This window comes from Nasonia vitripennis, chromosome 4 (genome assembly GCF_009193385.2).
Source record: "Nasonia vitripennis strain AsymCx chromosome 4, Nvit_psr_1.1, whole genome shotgun sequence".
Lineage (NCBI taxonomy): Eukaryota > Metazoa > Arthropoda > Insecta > Hymenoptera > Pteromalidae > Nasonia > Nasonia vitripennis.
In genome coordinates, this window is record NC_045760.1 from 7,071,149 (window position 1) to 7,085,505 (window position 14,357).

The 14,357-nt window shown below is 52.0% G+C and overlaps 1 protein-coding gene across 3 annotated transcripts in view; it reads right to left on the reverse strand.

Annotated features, from left to right (window-relative positions):
- Positions 1-14,357, reverse strand: part of LOC100678558 — a 223,353-nt gene that overhangs the window by 98,071 nt on the left and 110,925 nt on the right. For all 3 annotated transcript variants that reach the window (XM_031929507.1, XM_016984907.2, XM_031929508.1), the window contains one exon: positions 4,656-4,705. In XM_031929507.1, the coding sequence (XP_031785367.1) occupies positions 4,656-4,705 (50 nt within the window). The remainder of the gene's footprint in view (positions 1-4,655; positions 4,706-14,357) is intronic.

The window sequence follows — 14,357 nt, forward strand, 5'->3', positions numbered from 1 at the left end:
CAGCCTAATGCCGCCGCTCTAGCCGAATGATTTATACATCGAAATTAATTAATCGCGCGCGCGCGCGTGTGTATGGAAACACATTCTATGCCAAAACATCGCGTGCGAAATCGAGGAAATCCGATCGTCGAATTATCGATCGAAACAAAGGGGGGCAAGAAATTAGCGACAATAAGAAGATAATTATCGCAGGGGAGGCAGAGGCGTCTCTACAAAGCCCGTATCTTTTGAAGTGCCCTGTAAATTTTTCTCTCCCTCTTTCTCTCGCGAGGCTTCGCTATATCCTCCCGTCCGCTCCGCTGCAACGGCAATAGACTTTTCTATCTCCCTCGGCGTAAAACAGCCACCGACTTTTTCTCTCCCTCCGCCGTACGCGGGGGCTGATGCCCCCACCCGACGCTCACTCAGATACACACACGCACGCGCGCGCGCGCGTAGCGAGCGATCGCTGCCGGCATCTCCTTCTTTTTTTCGCCAAATTACGCCTCCTCCACCCCTTCAGAGGGCCGCGAGTTTTTTCCCCTATCGCGCCGAGCGACGAGCTGCAGTCGAGCGCCCTCTGCCGTTAATTTTTATTTTCCCGCAAGCGCCGTTTTAAAAATTACCCGACGTCTGTGTCTGCCAGCCCCCCCCCCCTCTGCGAGAGAGCGCGTTTTTTATCCTCCCACATAGCCGAGGGATTTGATTCCGCCCCTCCGTCGTTTTTTCGCTGCCGCCGTGGGAAAAACAGCCCCGAAGAACGAGCGCTGCGGAGAGAGGAGAATATGGAAGGCGACAAGAGAGGAAGAAGGGGGAGAGTAGGAGAGGCTGCGAGCTTTTTTGGAGCCCACCACCAGCCCGACGACGCTGGCGCGCGGCTCTTTCTCTTTTTGCCTACTTTATCTCCTCCCCTTTGCTCTTTTTTCCCGCTCTCCCTCTCTCTGTCTCGAGTAAGAGAGAGAAGGCGAACATGATGTATTGCACCGCGTGTGTCTCCCGGTGCGTCGTCCTCCGCCGAGTGTTTGGTTTAGTTTTTCCCGCCAAATTCCGCACACACACACACCTACGCGCGAGCGCAGCGCGCGTATCAACGCTCCGACGTAGAAGTTGTCCGTAGATACACACAACCGCGCGGGGGGGCTGTTTGAAATTCGCCGACGCGCGTCTGCTCTTCTTAGGGGCAATGATTAATTATTGCCCGTCGACGTCCTTTCCTCTCGCAGCAGCAGCCCCTCTGCAGTCGGAAGTGGCTGCTGCTGCAGACATTTCGAGCCCGCTGCGTTTCAATATTTAGCCATTTTATTAGGGCTGCTGCACTCGCGGCGCGTTGTTTTAACGGACTTTTCCCGCGGATAATTTGGATTTTCGTATAACATGCTTCTCGCTCGCTTCTCTCCTCTCTCTTTTTTCGGCAGAGCTTTGGTTGGAGCTTTAGCTCGATGAAGATCGCTAAGTTAATTAAAGAGTATTTCTGCAAGCGTATGTGCCGACGGCAGTCGCTCAACGTCGGTCACTCGAATATTATGTTTGATTTTAAAATTAAACAGTCCGAGAACACAGTACACGAGTGAGCCGTACATTATTTCGCGGGTAAAATCAAAATTTTAATCTCGACCCGTGTGGAACTGCTGCAGGTCTCTCGCCGCGCGGCGAGAAGGTATACGCGAGAGTAGGGGGAATTTGTTTAGCGCGTAGTTCCCGTACTTCCCGAAATTAAATCAGCCCGTTAAAATTGGATTCTAACATAATATGCGAGTTTGTATTGTTTAAATGAAATTGAAGGTACACGTAAAATTACGAAATTGTGCGAACCTGGAATCCACGACTGTTCTCTTGAATAATTAATTAACCATATACGCACGTGTCCGACTAAAATCTCGTGCTACTACTTAAAGTCTATTTCCATCGAATATTCCCTATAACGAGAGCGACGAAAAAAAGAACACCCGCGTCGTTACGAACATCCGGCGGCGTAACAATAAAGCAGCAGTACACAGCAGCCACAATTTGCCACTAACGATTTCCCGAGCGCTGATTGATACAGACGCGGTCATCCCGCAGTCCAGCAGTCGTTGGCGAGTCCCATAACTCACCGCAACGAAACGGCTCGTCACGAGCTAATTCAATAATTTGAGCGCATCGCGGAACTCGGCAAATAGTAAGAAAGAACATCCGGCCTCCTCTCTCTCTATTTATCCTCGACCGTGCGCATTTTGACGTCGGCGCAGCGCGTGCCGTCCGAATTTTTTCGTGCGACGACGTTTTAGATTGAGCTGCCGTCGGCGGCGCCACCGAGCAACAACCCCTCGCGTATACGCGTATATATATATATACACGGTCGAGCGGTCGAAAAAAAGCGGGCCATCATCAATCTTCCGAAAATCGCGCGAACTTGCAGAAGCAGCCAGTGCTCGCGCGTACGAATATACATATATACACTCGCCTCTCTCTCTCTCCGAGCGGATAATTCGTATAGGGCGAGATAATTAAAATGGGTTTGCGGAAAAGCCGTCAACCGTGATGCCCAGATAGGTCGTCCGCTCTACGCCTCTGGCGAAAATTATTCTATGAATGCTGATCGTCGCCACTGTGTGTGTGTGGGTGGAGGGTGGATGGTGTGGGTGAGCGCGCGCATTATGCGGCGCCCTGAAAATCGCAATTTTTAGAGCTCCGGAGACCGGGGAGAGAGAGAGTATAGCTGCAAGCTCGGGCAAACGAGAAACTTCCATTAGTACGCGTCCCAGCGTTGGATGAGAGAGAGAGAGAGAGAGAGAGAGAGAGAGAGAGAGAGAGAGAGAGAGAGAGAGAGGAAGAGAAGTACGGATGTGTGCGCGAGCGAGCAGATTTTATCGGCCCTGCAGCAGCAGCAGCAGCAGCCACCTCACTTTTTTTTCTGCACCTCCAGCTTCGATCGCACGTGTAACGCCGCCGCCGAGCTGCAGTTGAAAAACAAAGGAGCCGCCGCGAAGACTGGATTCGCGTTAATGTCGCCGATGAGACTGAGGGGGGGGGGGAGTTACCCTCCGCACTGCTCAGATTTTGTTGGGACTTTTTTGCCTCTTTGCAGCTGGTGCGGCACCGGACTACCGGCTGTTTTTGCGAATGCAAATCGAACTTTGAGCGCGGCCAGATGCATTTTACATCTCTCTCTCTCTCTCTCTCTCTCTCTCTCTCTCTCTCTATCTCTCTCTCTTTTTGGGGGAGGGGATTCCGTTAAGTCTCGCCGGCTTTCATGCGGGTAGCCGAGCGGTTGCACCGAGAGGATTTTAGAGATTCCGAGCGTTCCCTTAATAATTATTTCGATCTTTCGTTACATCGTTTCTAATTTGTTCTTTGTTTTCAGGACCGAGGACACTTGGGCGAACACATCGGCGCACATCCGTCAAGATTTCCATTATGCAGCCAGGACCGCAGTAGTCTCGGTTGAACCACGAGTGCCGAGGATAGCAGCGCTAATTACGACGACAATAACAACGACGACGACGACGAGATGATCACGGAGTAGGCTTGGTCCCGCAACGCTTTTGTTTTTTGTACACTCACGTGGCCGTTCTCTCGGCGCGCGCGCTTATAAAGCGCTAACGAAAACATGAAGGACGGGCTCAGTGAGAGAGAAAATTGAATCCTTTCAAAGTTATTTCAACGTTTCGATTCGCACGCGCTTCGCGCTCGAAACTACATACGCTAGGCTCTCTTCTCCGCGCGGGCGCTGCAGTCGCGAAAACACACACGGGCTGCTCTCGCTCATCGCTGGCGTATAAACAGAGCGCGCTGTCGAAAAGTCCGAAAGTCCGTCTCCAGCACTCGAAAACGCGTATTTTTACTCCTCCGCGCGGCTGAAAAATGGCGCGGAAAAAAAGAAAGCGGGGGAGAGGAGACAAACGACGCGGGGCCCGAGTAGCGCATTTAAGACTACTTTTAACGAACGGAGTAGTAGGCCCCCGGAGACAGCGTCGGGCTTCGCTCCATGGATACAGATAGAAAGAAAAGTCAGCCGCTTTCTCTCTGTCTCTCTCACTCTCTAGAAGTCGCGGCTGGACCCCACCAGCTCAAGGCTCGTCCAATCCAGTTAGGCTGCACTTTTTTTCAACCGTCCCCCACCCGCGCTCGCGATTTTTCCCCTCTAAGGGGTTACGTGCCGTTTCTCTCTCCTTCTCCCACTCTCTCTCTCTCTCTCTCTCTCTCTCTCTCTCTCTCTCTCTCTCTCTCTCTCTCTCTCTTTCTGCCTGCGCTGAGAGCAAAGGGTGACCTGCGCCGCCGGGGGTGGCGGCGAAAGAAGCGCGAGAAGGGAGGGGGCGATCTGCGCAGTGGCCGTAGGTGCGTGCGTATACGATGATGGCGCCCCTGCGGCAGCGGCGCGAGTGCGTGCGTGTGTAAGGGACGAAAGAGAGGCGAGAGAGAGGGAGGGGATCAATTTCGAAATAACATCCCCTGCCCAGAGGACTTTCAAGGCTTTCGGGCATCGATTTTAGCTTGCTTCGAGGCTGTGTTCCGAGGAAGCCGAAGCTGTGCAAGCTCTCGGCTCTCTGCAGCAGCTCTTTTCGATGCGAGCGGTATTGTGCGCTTTGTTTCTTTGAAATTCTATCGAGGTTTTCTCCCTACTAGAGCGGGATTTCGCTCCGCTATTGCACTCGATAAAAACTGTGAAAAAATTTTATTGGCTATGTATAACTCACGCTTCGTAGACGACTCGATGAACTTCGCAGAACGGAGCTTCTCGATGCCTCTGAAACAGAAATATTTCGAATAATGAACCAATCCACTCGATCGTCGTCGATTTAGTTACAAGAACAACCAAGAACTCTGCTTCGAGGCAACAAGTCCTCGAAAGCGAATATCCTTCTCCGCATAGGAGGAACTAATCGATAATCAAGCACGTCCACGGCAAATAGACGGCGTTGCGAAGCCCGGCCCCAAACACGCAGCCGATCAGAGCGGCGTTTCTTGGCGCAAGATTTGACCTTCGGCACATACCACACGAGAAATCAATCACGGCGATATATAAACGCGGTCAGGGGCGCGAGCATCGGCCGGTGCGCCGGCAGCGCCTCCTGCACGCGCGCTCCTTCTCTCGCTCCCTCTCGCTCGCTCTCCCGTCCAATATTCCACGCTACTGCCTGCCGATACGATACATATTATTCTCCCTCGCTCGCAAGTTCGTCGCCCGGTCTCTGGCGGATGAAAAAAATAAAAGAGCCGGAGAGCAACAGCAGCGCAATCTTTCACCGACGAGCCGCGCGCGAGAGATCGAGCTTCATAAAATATCGCCGTTGGACGTTCGAGCGGCAGTAGTATTCCCCGGAAAGTTAACCCAGCGCGCCGATTTTTCATCGAATCAATTTTGGAAGAACGAGAGAGTCGCGCGAGTTAACGAGCTCGAATTTCGCCGGTTCGAGTTTCCTTTTTTGTTATTTGCAAGACGCGGATTGTTGTCGAATTCATTCGGCGGTAATGATGCGACGAACGCGTTATACGGAGACGATTATGCGCCGCAATGAAAGGAATAAACGCGGCGTAAAAGAGCTTGGCTTTATCGAATATTTTATGCGAACGCGATGGCGTTGTTTTGGAAATACACAGCGTGGGCTGCTCGATGGTATAATCGAGAGCGGTTGTTTTGCGTGTATGAAAAACGTCTTCTCTCGCTCTCATCCTCGGCTGCTTATCGGAAAATTGAAACAACAAAGGCCTCAAGAGTTTGAGGCAGAAATTAGAATTTCAAACGCAATTCCGGCGGCTAAAATTACACCTAAAAAGCCTCCCTGGCGCCGAATTTAATCATTCAGCCAGCGAAACAAAGCAGGAACCCTTCAGCTCAAGCCAGGCAAGACAAATCTCGAAGGAGCGCGGTGGTCCTTTCTCCCCAATCTCTCTCTCTCTCTCTCTCTCTCTCTCTCTCTCTCTCTTTCTCTCTCTCTCTCTCTCTCTCACTCTCTCGGAGCTAACCCTTACGAGCAAACTAAGCGTTATCCAGATAGAGATGGGTCGCATCTGCGAGGGAGACTCTCGCGCGCAGACACGCGGGGGGCGCGGGCGCAATTTCTTCGAAGCTGGGGAGGTTAATTTTCCATTTGGAGGCGAAAATTTCGTACGCCCAGGAGATGCGTGTACGAGCGCGTATATACATCAGACGCACGGGGGGATGTATTAGCCCCTTGGCGTCCCTCCACCTCTCTCTCTCTCTCTCACTCTCGTCGTTCTCCATTCTTTTTCAACCCGTTCCTCCCTCTGCTGCCGCCGCCACCGACCTCCGCCTCCTCTCTTCTCTCTTTGCGTGCTTTCGCGAGAATCCTCGCGATAAATTATGCCGCGCGGGCGCAGAGCAGGAGAAGGAGGAGGTGGAGGACGAGGGTAGCCAGGGGGGGGGGAATAAATGACCCACCCTCCCTCGGCTGGTAGGTGGTCGGCGCAGCAGCCAGGGTAGTTGTGCGCGCCGGTGTTGCCTACGTCCTCTTTCTCTCCCTCGTTCGCTCTTTCTCTCTTCTGCTGCTGCTGCTACATCCCCCGACAGCCCAACCCGTTCGCCTCCTCTCTCCCTCTCTCTCTCTCTCTCTCTCTCTCTCTCTCTCTTTCCTCCTCTTCCACGCGCTGTACGTCTGCTCTCTCGCTCTCTCGCTCTCGGCCTGTCTCCACCCTACGGATATACACTCCGCGAGCGGAGAGAGAGGGAGAGAGAAAGAGCGAGGAAAGCCGGCTTTAAAATTATAATGGCACGCGCAATTTTGATAACCGTTGCCCTGAGGTACCTTCCGTCTCCCCCTCCGCGACCCACCGTCGCTGCCGCCGCCGCTGCTGTGCAGCTCTTTCTCTCTCGCTCGCTCTCGGCCTACAGAGTTTGATATTTCACTCCTGACTCCGCAGCAGCGCAACGCCGCCGCGCCGCGCGCCACGTACGTCGTGTAACCTCCCTTCCGGCTGCCGCGGGATCATTATACCGTTCCCTTCTTTCCCGCCGTTCCATCCGTCTCTCTTTTGACCGCCCCTTTCCCCGTTCCTCTCTCCCTCATTTATCTCTCTCTCTCTCTCTCTCTCTCTCTCTCTCTCTCTCTCTCTCTCTCTCTCTCTCTCTCTCTCTCTCTCTCCGCACGGCCGCCGCCCACGCGCGCATGCATAGTCCTCGAGCTCTAATCGCGCGCTGAGATCGATCCGAAAATGAGTTCGTCTTTTTGCCGGCACGCGCTCGCTTTAGTTCGCTCCTGCTCTCTTTTTTCCTCCTGCACCTCTCCCCATATACCTCTCCACATTTTCGACTCTCGTTTTGCCCCCTTTTTAGTGCGCGTGCGTGCAGCGTGGCTCGCTGTCTTTTTTTTATATGACGAGATATTTTCCTCTTGCGCTTTTTGGATCCGGTAGGGAATCGTTGTCCTCGTCCCTCTCGCTCTCTCTCTCTCTCTCTCTCTCTCTCTCTCTCTCGGCTTCTTTTTCTACTGCATAATGATTCCACGGCGCGGAAGAGCGCACGGCAGAGGAGGGTCGCCGTGCAGCGCGGCGAAACGTTTTTTTGAATATTCGTTAAAACGCTGAATGCCGAGAATTCTCCCGTGACGCGCGCTGCATTGAAATCCCGGCAATGAGCTCCCTCCTCCTCCTCCTTCTATATATGCGCGCGTATACGCCTACGCCTGTATAATGCGCGGACGTGTGCGCCTGCTCTCAAGTGCGTAGCGTCCGTAATGCGAGACGCGAGGTGGAATAAGTATATTATTCGTGCGTCGATGCGGGGGTGGGTAAGTCGCAGCCGCGGCTGCAATTTTATGCAGGTGCGCGCTCGGGGCCGAGCCGCCGCCGCTGCTGTTGCCGCCGGGAGCTGCCGCAGAAAATCGTTAAGTCGAATTTAACGAGAGGCTTTGCCCCGACTATACTGCGCTGCCGTTGCCGCCGCTACCGCTGCCGCTGCTGCTGCTGTTGCTGGCGATCTGTGATGAATGAAAAGTATTTGGAAAGGCTGTGCCAATGATCATTTTGCTAAACTCGATTTTGGAGAGAGAGCTTTTTTGTTGTCGTGGAAAAATTAAAGAGATTTTTCCAAACATCCAAGGTTTTACTTTATCGATTTAACGACAGCGCAACATCTCCGCGCGTTTTATCACCTCGAAAGCTCGAAAAGTTCCCCCGCAATTAAACCCCAGTATCCTCCCAGTCACATTAGTGCACACATTGCTCGCTCGCGAGAGCGGCAATTCTTCGCGAGCTAGCGCGCATTATGTAGCTGAAAATCGCAGGGCGCACTGCGGATAAAGCTCGCTCTCGTAAAAACGAAAAAAAGCTCCGACGCGCGCTCTTGAAATAGAACTTGTTATCGCTCGCGTCTCCATTTTCCTTGCGTGATTTTCCCGGGCGAGCTTGTGCGAGCGCGCGAGAGAGGGAGAAAGCAAGAGAGAACCGTGGAAATGGCAGAGCCGTTAAAACGATATTATGCTCGTGAGATATTAACGTCGCCCTGCCTCGCTCGCGAGCTTTTCGCAAACAATGGCGAGCGAGTGCGCCGCGAGCTTGCGGTGCGCGCGATGGGCTTTGAAAGCGGAAATTGTTTGAGCTTTTGTATTCTGCGGCTTCCAAATCTCAGACGTCAGTGCAAGCTCGCCGGGCTCTGAAGAGAGCACATCGCATAGTACAGCCCGCCGGGAGAATGGAGAACGGCAGAGAGACAGAGAAGCAGCGCTAGCAGCCTAATAAATACTTGGCTGGATTTCGGAGAGGAGTTTAATGAAGCTGGATGTATGTATACGCCGGCAGACGAGTCGCGGTCGCGCAGAGTTTTGTCAAATAGAACCGAAATGCCGAGCGTATCGCGCAAAGTTTCGGTTTCGCTATTAGAATTTCGACTGTTGCGCTGCGATGTGTGTATACACAGGTAAGCGGCCCCTGTGTATATGTTCCTGTTTAGAGGCGCGGCGCGCACGCACAGTTGTTAGCATTATACGCGAGCGCTGAAATATGACTCCACGAGCGAACATTGATGCAGCATTGAATATTCGATATCGGCGCGCAGGGCTCCAATTTTATTCAGCTCTCGCTCTCGGGTTTGGATTTTCGTTCGTCGATCATATGCGCGCCGGGCACGTGGAAAAGCCGGAATAAAGGGCGACGGTTTCTTAGGAGCCCATCAGTGTATCAGGTGTGAAAAAAACTATAACTGAATAGAAGGTTCCGATACATCATAGGCGCGTGTTTCATTTTGGATTTCGCGTAATACGTTGAATCAGTGGCGCTAGCTCATTGTTATCAGCCTTATATTATCACGTTACCCGACCTGGTCGCTATTGGCTCGTGAATAAATTACTCTGCGGGGTATTGTTAGAAAATTTCTCCGAAACGGGAAATTACATCAGCATCGACAAGATATGATATTATAGACTTACAGATTATACGCGAACCGATGTTCAGATAAACGCCATCAGCTATCGATATACTCGCCGAATTTTTCGAACAAAAGCACAACTCGAGCTCTACAACCTCACGTTTCTTTTATCTCGAAGGCACAAAGCTCGCGTCGTCCTTCGACTCTCGAACGATCATATTAATCTTGTATTCAGAGCCCGTCAAACGAATTACGCTCTCGATATAATTAATATTTAATAAAGGAACGTCTGAAATAATGCGCTCTGGCTCGACGCACGCAGACTGCCCTCTCCCAACGAACACGTACGAGTTTATTTGAAAAATACGCAGTAAGATAATGTTTGCATAAAAGAACTCTCCTCTGCTGCGTTCTGTCCTCCCCTTCCCGCTCTCGCACTCGCTCTCTCTCTCTCTCTCTCTCTCTCTCTCTCTCTCTCTCTCTCTCTCTCTCTCCCTCCCTCCCCCCGAAAAAAAGGAAAAGGAAAAAGGAAAACAAAGGAAACGCACTTGTGCATACATGCGCTTTTTAATTACTCCCCGGCGTTCGCGTTCGGTCCGGCGCGCAAAAAAGAACGCGAAAACAAAGTCGCGGCGCTTTGTACGGCCGCCAGCCGGCAAGAGAGAGACAGGGTGTGTGTATATATACACCGGTAGCCCTCCCCCCGAAAGAACGAAAATTAAGAAACGGCGCGCGTATAACATCGAACGAAAAATCCGAAATCCGCGTGCCCGAAAAATCAAGCGCGTTTTTCAGCTGCCTCGCCTGTATAATATCAAAAGCGCGTCGCGTCATCCGTCAAACTATAATCCTCCCTCCTGCTCTCCCTCTCCCGTCTCCTGTTTAACATTCTCCGCTGTGGATATTTAAACATCGGCCTCGGCCAAGCGCATTATAGAGCTTTCGGCTCTCGCTCGCGTACGTGTCTGTATGTGTGTGTGTGTGTGTGTGTGTATAGACGCGTTGCTGCCCACCTATCGACCCTCTCTCTCTCTCCCTCTTTTTCCACTCTCGCTCGTCTTTCCGCCTCCCTTTCGCCGCGCGCCGCACGAGCCTACACCCACACGCGCACGCGTGCACCGCGCGCTGCTATGCTGCTGCTGCCGCTGCTCCCAAGTGTGCGCGTCAATTTTTTACTTTCCCGTATACGTGTATGTATGTACATACGCGCGATCCGAGAGTGGAAAGTACCCCGCAGAGTATGTGTGTGTGTGTGTGTGTGCGATGCAGCGCTGTATCGTCGCGAATTTTTCCCCCAAGTTTCGACTTTGCTGCGAAGTAGACGAGTTAATCCAACCCGAGCGCAATTTTCTTCCTCCTCGCGCTGCTTCAGGAGAGACGGATGCATAACTCGATTCGCGCACTAATCGCGTTATTCGGTTCTTATTTCGAGAATCGAGAGTCTTGTGCTGCCGAGCGTCGATTTTCAATCCATCGCACCAATCAGAAGGAGAATCGCGGCCAATCAAGTCCATTAATCACCGAGAGACTTGTTATTGGTCCTCGCGCGAAAAAGAAAAGGAGTCGTGAGCGGGGAAAATATAATCTGATTTCTCGCGGGCTATATCCTCTGCCGCACGTCGTGCGTCCTTTTTTTAGAGAGTGAGAGAGAGAGAGAGAGAGAGAGAGAGAGAGAGAGAGCAGGCCGCAGTCGCGTCTAATCGATGGGAGTCGATCGTTGCGGATATATACCGGCGCGCTTCCTTTTTGTATGCCATGTCAAGACCGGGGGAAATTCAATTTACGGCTATATAGTATACACACCCGAGAGAGCGCGCGCGCTAGGACGCATTGATTATTCTCAGGGAGTAGTAGTGTGCTTCTCTCTCTCTCTCTCTCTCTCTCTCTCTCTCTCTCTCTCTCTCTCTCTGTCCCTCGTTCGGCGTGGTTTTTTTTGTTCGGTGCTTTCGAACATCCGAGCGGAAATTTTTAAATCGGTTATCGATTACACTCAGGACGATGCAGCGTGCATGTCTTTCAATATTAATCGACGGTGAGAATGATGCGCTCGCAGGAGGGGTTCAATGGAGTTCGTCGGAGTCTCTCTTATTAATTAGCCCCGGCGATTATGCTCGCTTCACTAGATTATTTATACGAGCGCAAGAGAGCGGAGTAAATTAACGCGGATGCGAGGGCTCGGTTTCTTTTTTTGAGGCGTTCAAACGAATATCGCGTTTTGGCGCGAGACATTTGCGTATATCGCTGACGAGGATAGGGCCTGTCGCGCGATTTTTAATTATTGCCGTTCGCGAGAATTCCTAACGCCTATCTGACGCAGCTCAAAACGCAACGCAGCCAAAAACTTCTGCTCATTACTCCTTAACGCAGGTAATTCCAGCTGCAGCGCTAATTGAGTCGTGAATCATGCACCGCGGCGCTCTGAAAAATGCAGCGACGTACTTAAGCCGTCGATGTTTCTTTAAAGGCGACGACGAGAGCCCGGCACAGAGCCAATCGAATAATTCAGCTCGGCCCTGAATAATGCACACGGCGAAGGAAGCTTATACCCCTACATACCCTTTCGCGCGTGTACTTTCTCCCGGGAAGCTCAAGGAAAAAAGTGAGAGCGCAGGGCGTTCGATCGGAAAGTCCATAATACACAGAGGCTCGCGGGGAAGAAGAGAAAGGGGTGAGTGTGCAGTGCAGAGAAAAAGCGAAGAAAAAGCCGAGTCGAAGAAGAGGTCAGGGCCGCCGTCTCGTGGAATATCTCGAAGAGCATTCGGAGAAAGAGGGGTTAGAGAGCGAGCGAGCGAGAGCTGTAGAGCATCGGAGAATGGAAGGCGAAATCGAACGATATCTGCCGGACGATCGGCGAGGTGACGGGGCGAAGCTGGGAGAAGGAGAGAGAGAGAGAGAGAGAGAGAGAGAGAGAGAGAGAGAGAGAGAGAGAGACGAGTTCAGTTTTCCTATAACCCATAAATCGACCCCACTTTTCTATTAAGAGACGCACGATTGACTTGCGTTGTTCGGCTTCCTTCCCTCCGATCGCCATGTTTTTTTTCCTCCCCCACTCCGCGGGCTGGCAATTTTTTTTCCGCTTCCCGAGCCAGCACGCGCGCGCGCGCGCCCGCTCCCCACCAGAGACGAGAGGTTTTTTTGCCCGAGCTCTCCCTCCCCCGACGACGAGTGCTGGGGAGCAGCAGCCGACGGATTCGCAGTCTCCCACTCTACCCAGACCCGGCGGAGTGGTATAGCGCATGTGTATGTGTGTGTGTGCCTTCTAGCGATCTAGCCTGGTGGCGGAGAAAAAAAGCCTCGGCAAGGCTGGAACGCGCAGGGATGGAGATGGGATCTCGCGAGCCCTGTGCTTTCCAAGAGCCTTCGGCGAATTTCTCGGAGATCCGTCGACAAACGGGACTTGTTTTGTCACCGGAAGCAACACTTTGTACGAGCAGGCAATCGAATCGGGGATTATCGAAAAAACACGGCGTCATAATTGAAATGACACGCGCTCGCCGGTGCTTCTGCCGCAATTAAAACGTGTGTATTGCTTTTCGCGAGAACGTCAGTCATTTAATTTGTAAGCGAATCGAACGGATCATAATGAAATACAAAACCTCCAACTCAACTTGTTACGTCGTTAGTTTTTACGTATACGGGGCATACGATACATCTCTAAAGGGAATATAACATTCGTTTGAGCGTGGTAGCAGTCATTACCTTCGATAAGCGCGCGCTTCATTTCGTGTTACGCCGAAAGCCAGCAGCCGATCATTCTTATTTCAGAATCCATACCCTAGGCAAGGCTAATCCCATATGAAAGCGGCAAAAAGGCCCTACCCTACGCGTAGAGCGTATATAGACTGCACGCGCTGACATAGCTGCGATTCTAATACTAATTCGCGGGACTATCGGCACGCTTTGATCTTTCATTGCTCATTTCGAAATTGCGCGCATTCAGCAGTAGCTGCAGCAGCAGCAGCGACATATGATTTACAAATGCAAATTTCGATTTTGTGTGTAACTGTCGAGTCTCCGAAATGACGCGCGTATTACGCAACTGATCGCGTGCCCCCACCATCTCTCTCGCTTTCTCTTTCCGATGGAATATCTCGATGGAATCTCGTTACCTTCGTCGCTAATAAACATAATTAAAATGTACTCCTCGGCATTGCGTGGGCACGGAGAGAGAGAGAGAGAGAGAGAGAGAGAGAGAGAGAGAGAGAGAGAGAGAGAGAGAGCGGTAGTTTTCACTCCATTAATATAATGACTAGGCGTATGCAAATGCAAATGAAAATGCGCGCGGGCGATCTCGGAAGCAGAGTCTGCAGTGCGTCCGTGTGCAGTATAGTTGTACAGGAGATGCAAGGGCCCGAATTGAATTTTTGCCCGCGTGTCTGGCTCGACTAGCGAAAATCCGGCACTGACGCGTGTCGGCTCTTTCTCTCGTCGCTGCAGCGCTGTTTTCGATAATTACCGCGTTAGCCGTGCGGCAATCGTGAATAATCTAGTCTCGAGTGCACCGAGAGAGAGAGAGAGAGAGAGAGAGAGAGAGAGAGAGAGAGAGAGAGAGAGAGAGAGAGAGAGAGAGAGAGAGAGAGAGAGAGAGAGAGAGAGAGAGAGAGAGAAAGCCCGACAGCAACGGCAGCAGCAGCAGCAACCGGTCTTTTGTTCGCGTTAAGGGAAAAATCAATACGATGCGTCTGACGATTGCGCGACCTTACTACTCGCCAGCCTGCAACGGCTCTTCCCCTCTCTTTTACTCGCGTTCTCTCTCTCTCTCTCTCTCTCTCTCTCTCTCTCTCTCTCTCTCTCTCTCGCGCGCGCATACTTCTGTGCGCCGCACTGCAACGTTAAATTCATTTTCGCCGATGCGTAATAAAGAGGTGTACAGGTGAACCGGCTGCGAGTGTGCGCGTGTGATTCTATACACGGAGAATCGGAAGCTTTTAGTCGCGCTTCGCTCGTTTTTCGAAACCCTTCCGGATCTCGAGTTTTCGTCAAGAAAAACTCGAGGAAATGGTGAATACGTTCGCGCATACACTATACCTATACACTATACGCGCTTTGTCAAGCCGCGCGCAGGTAAATTATGCAG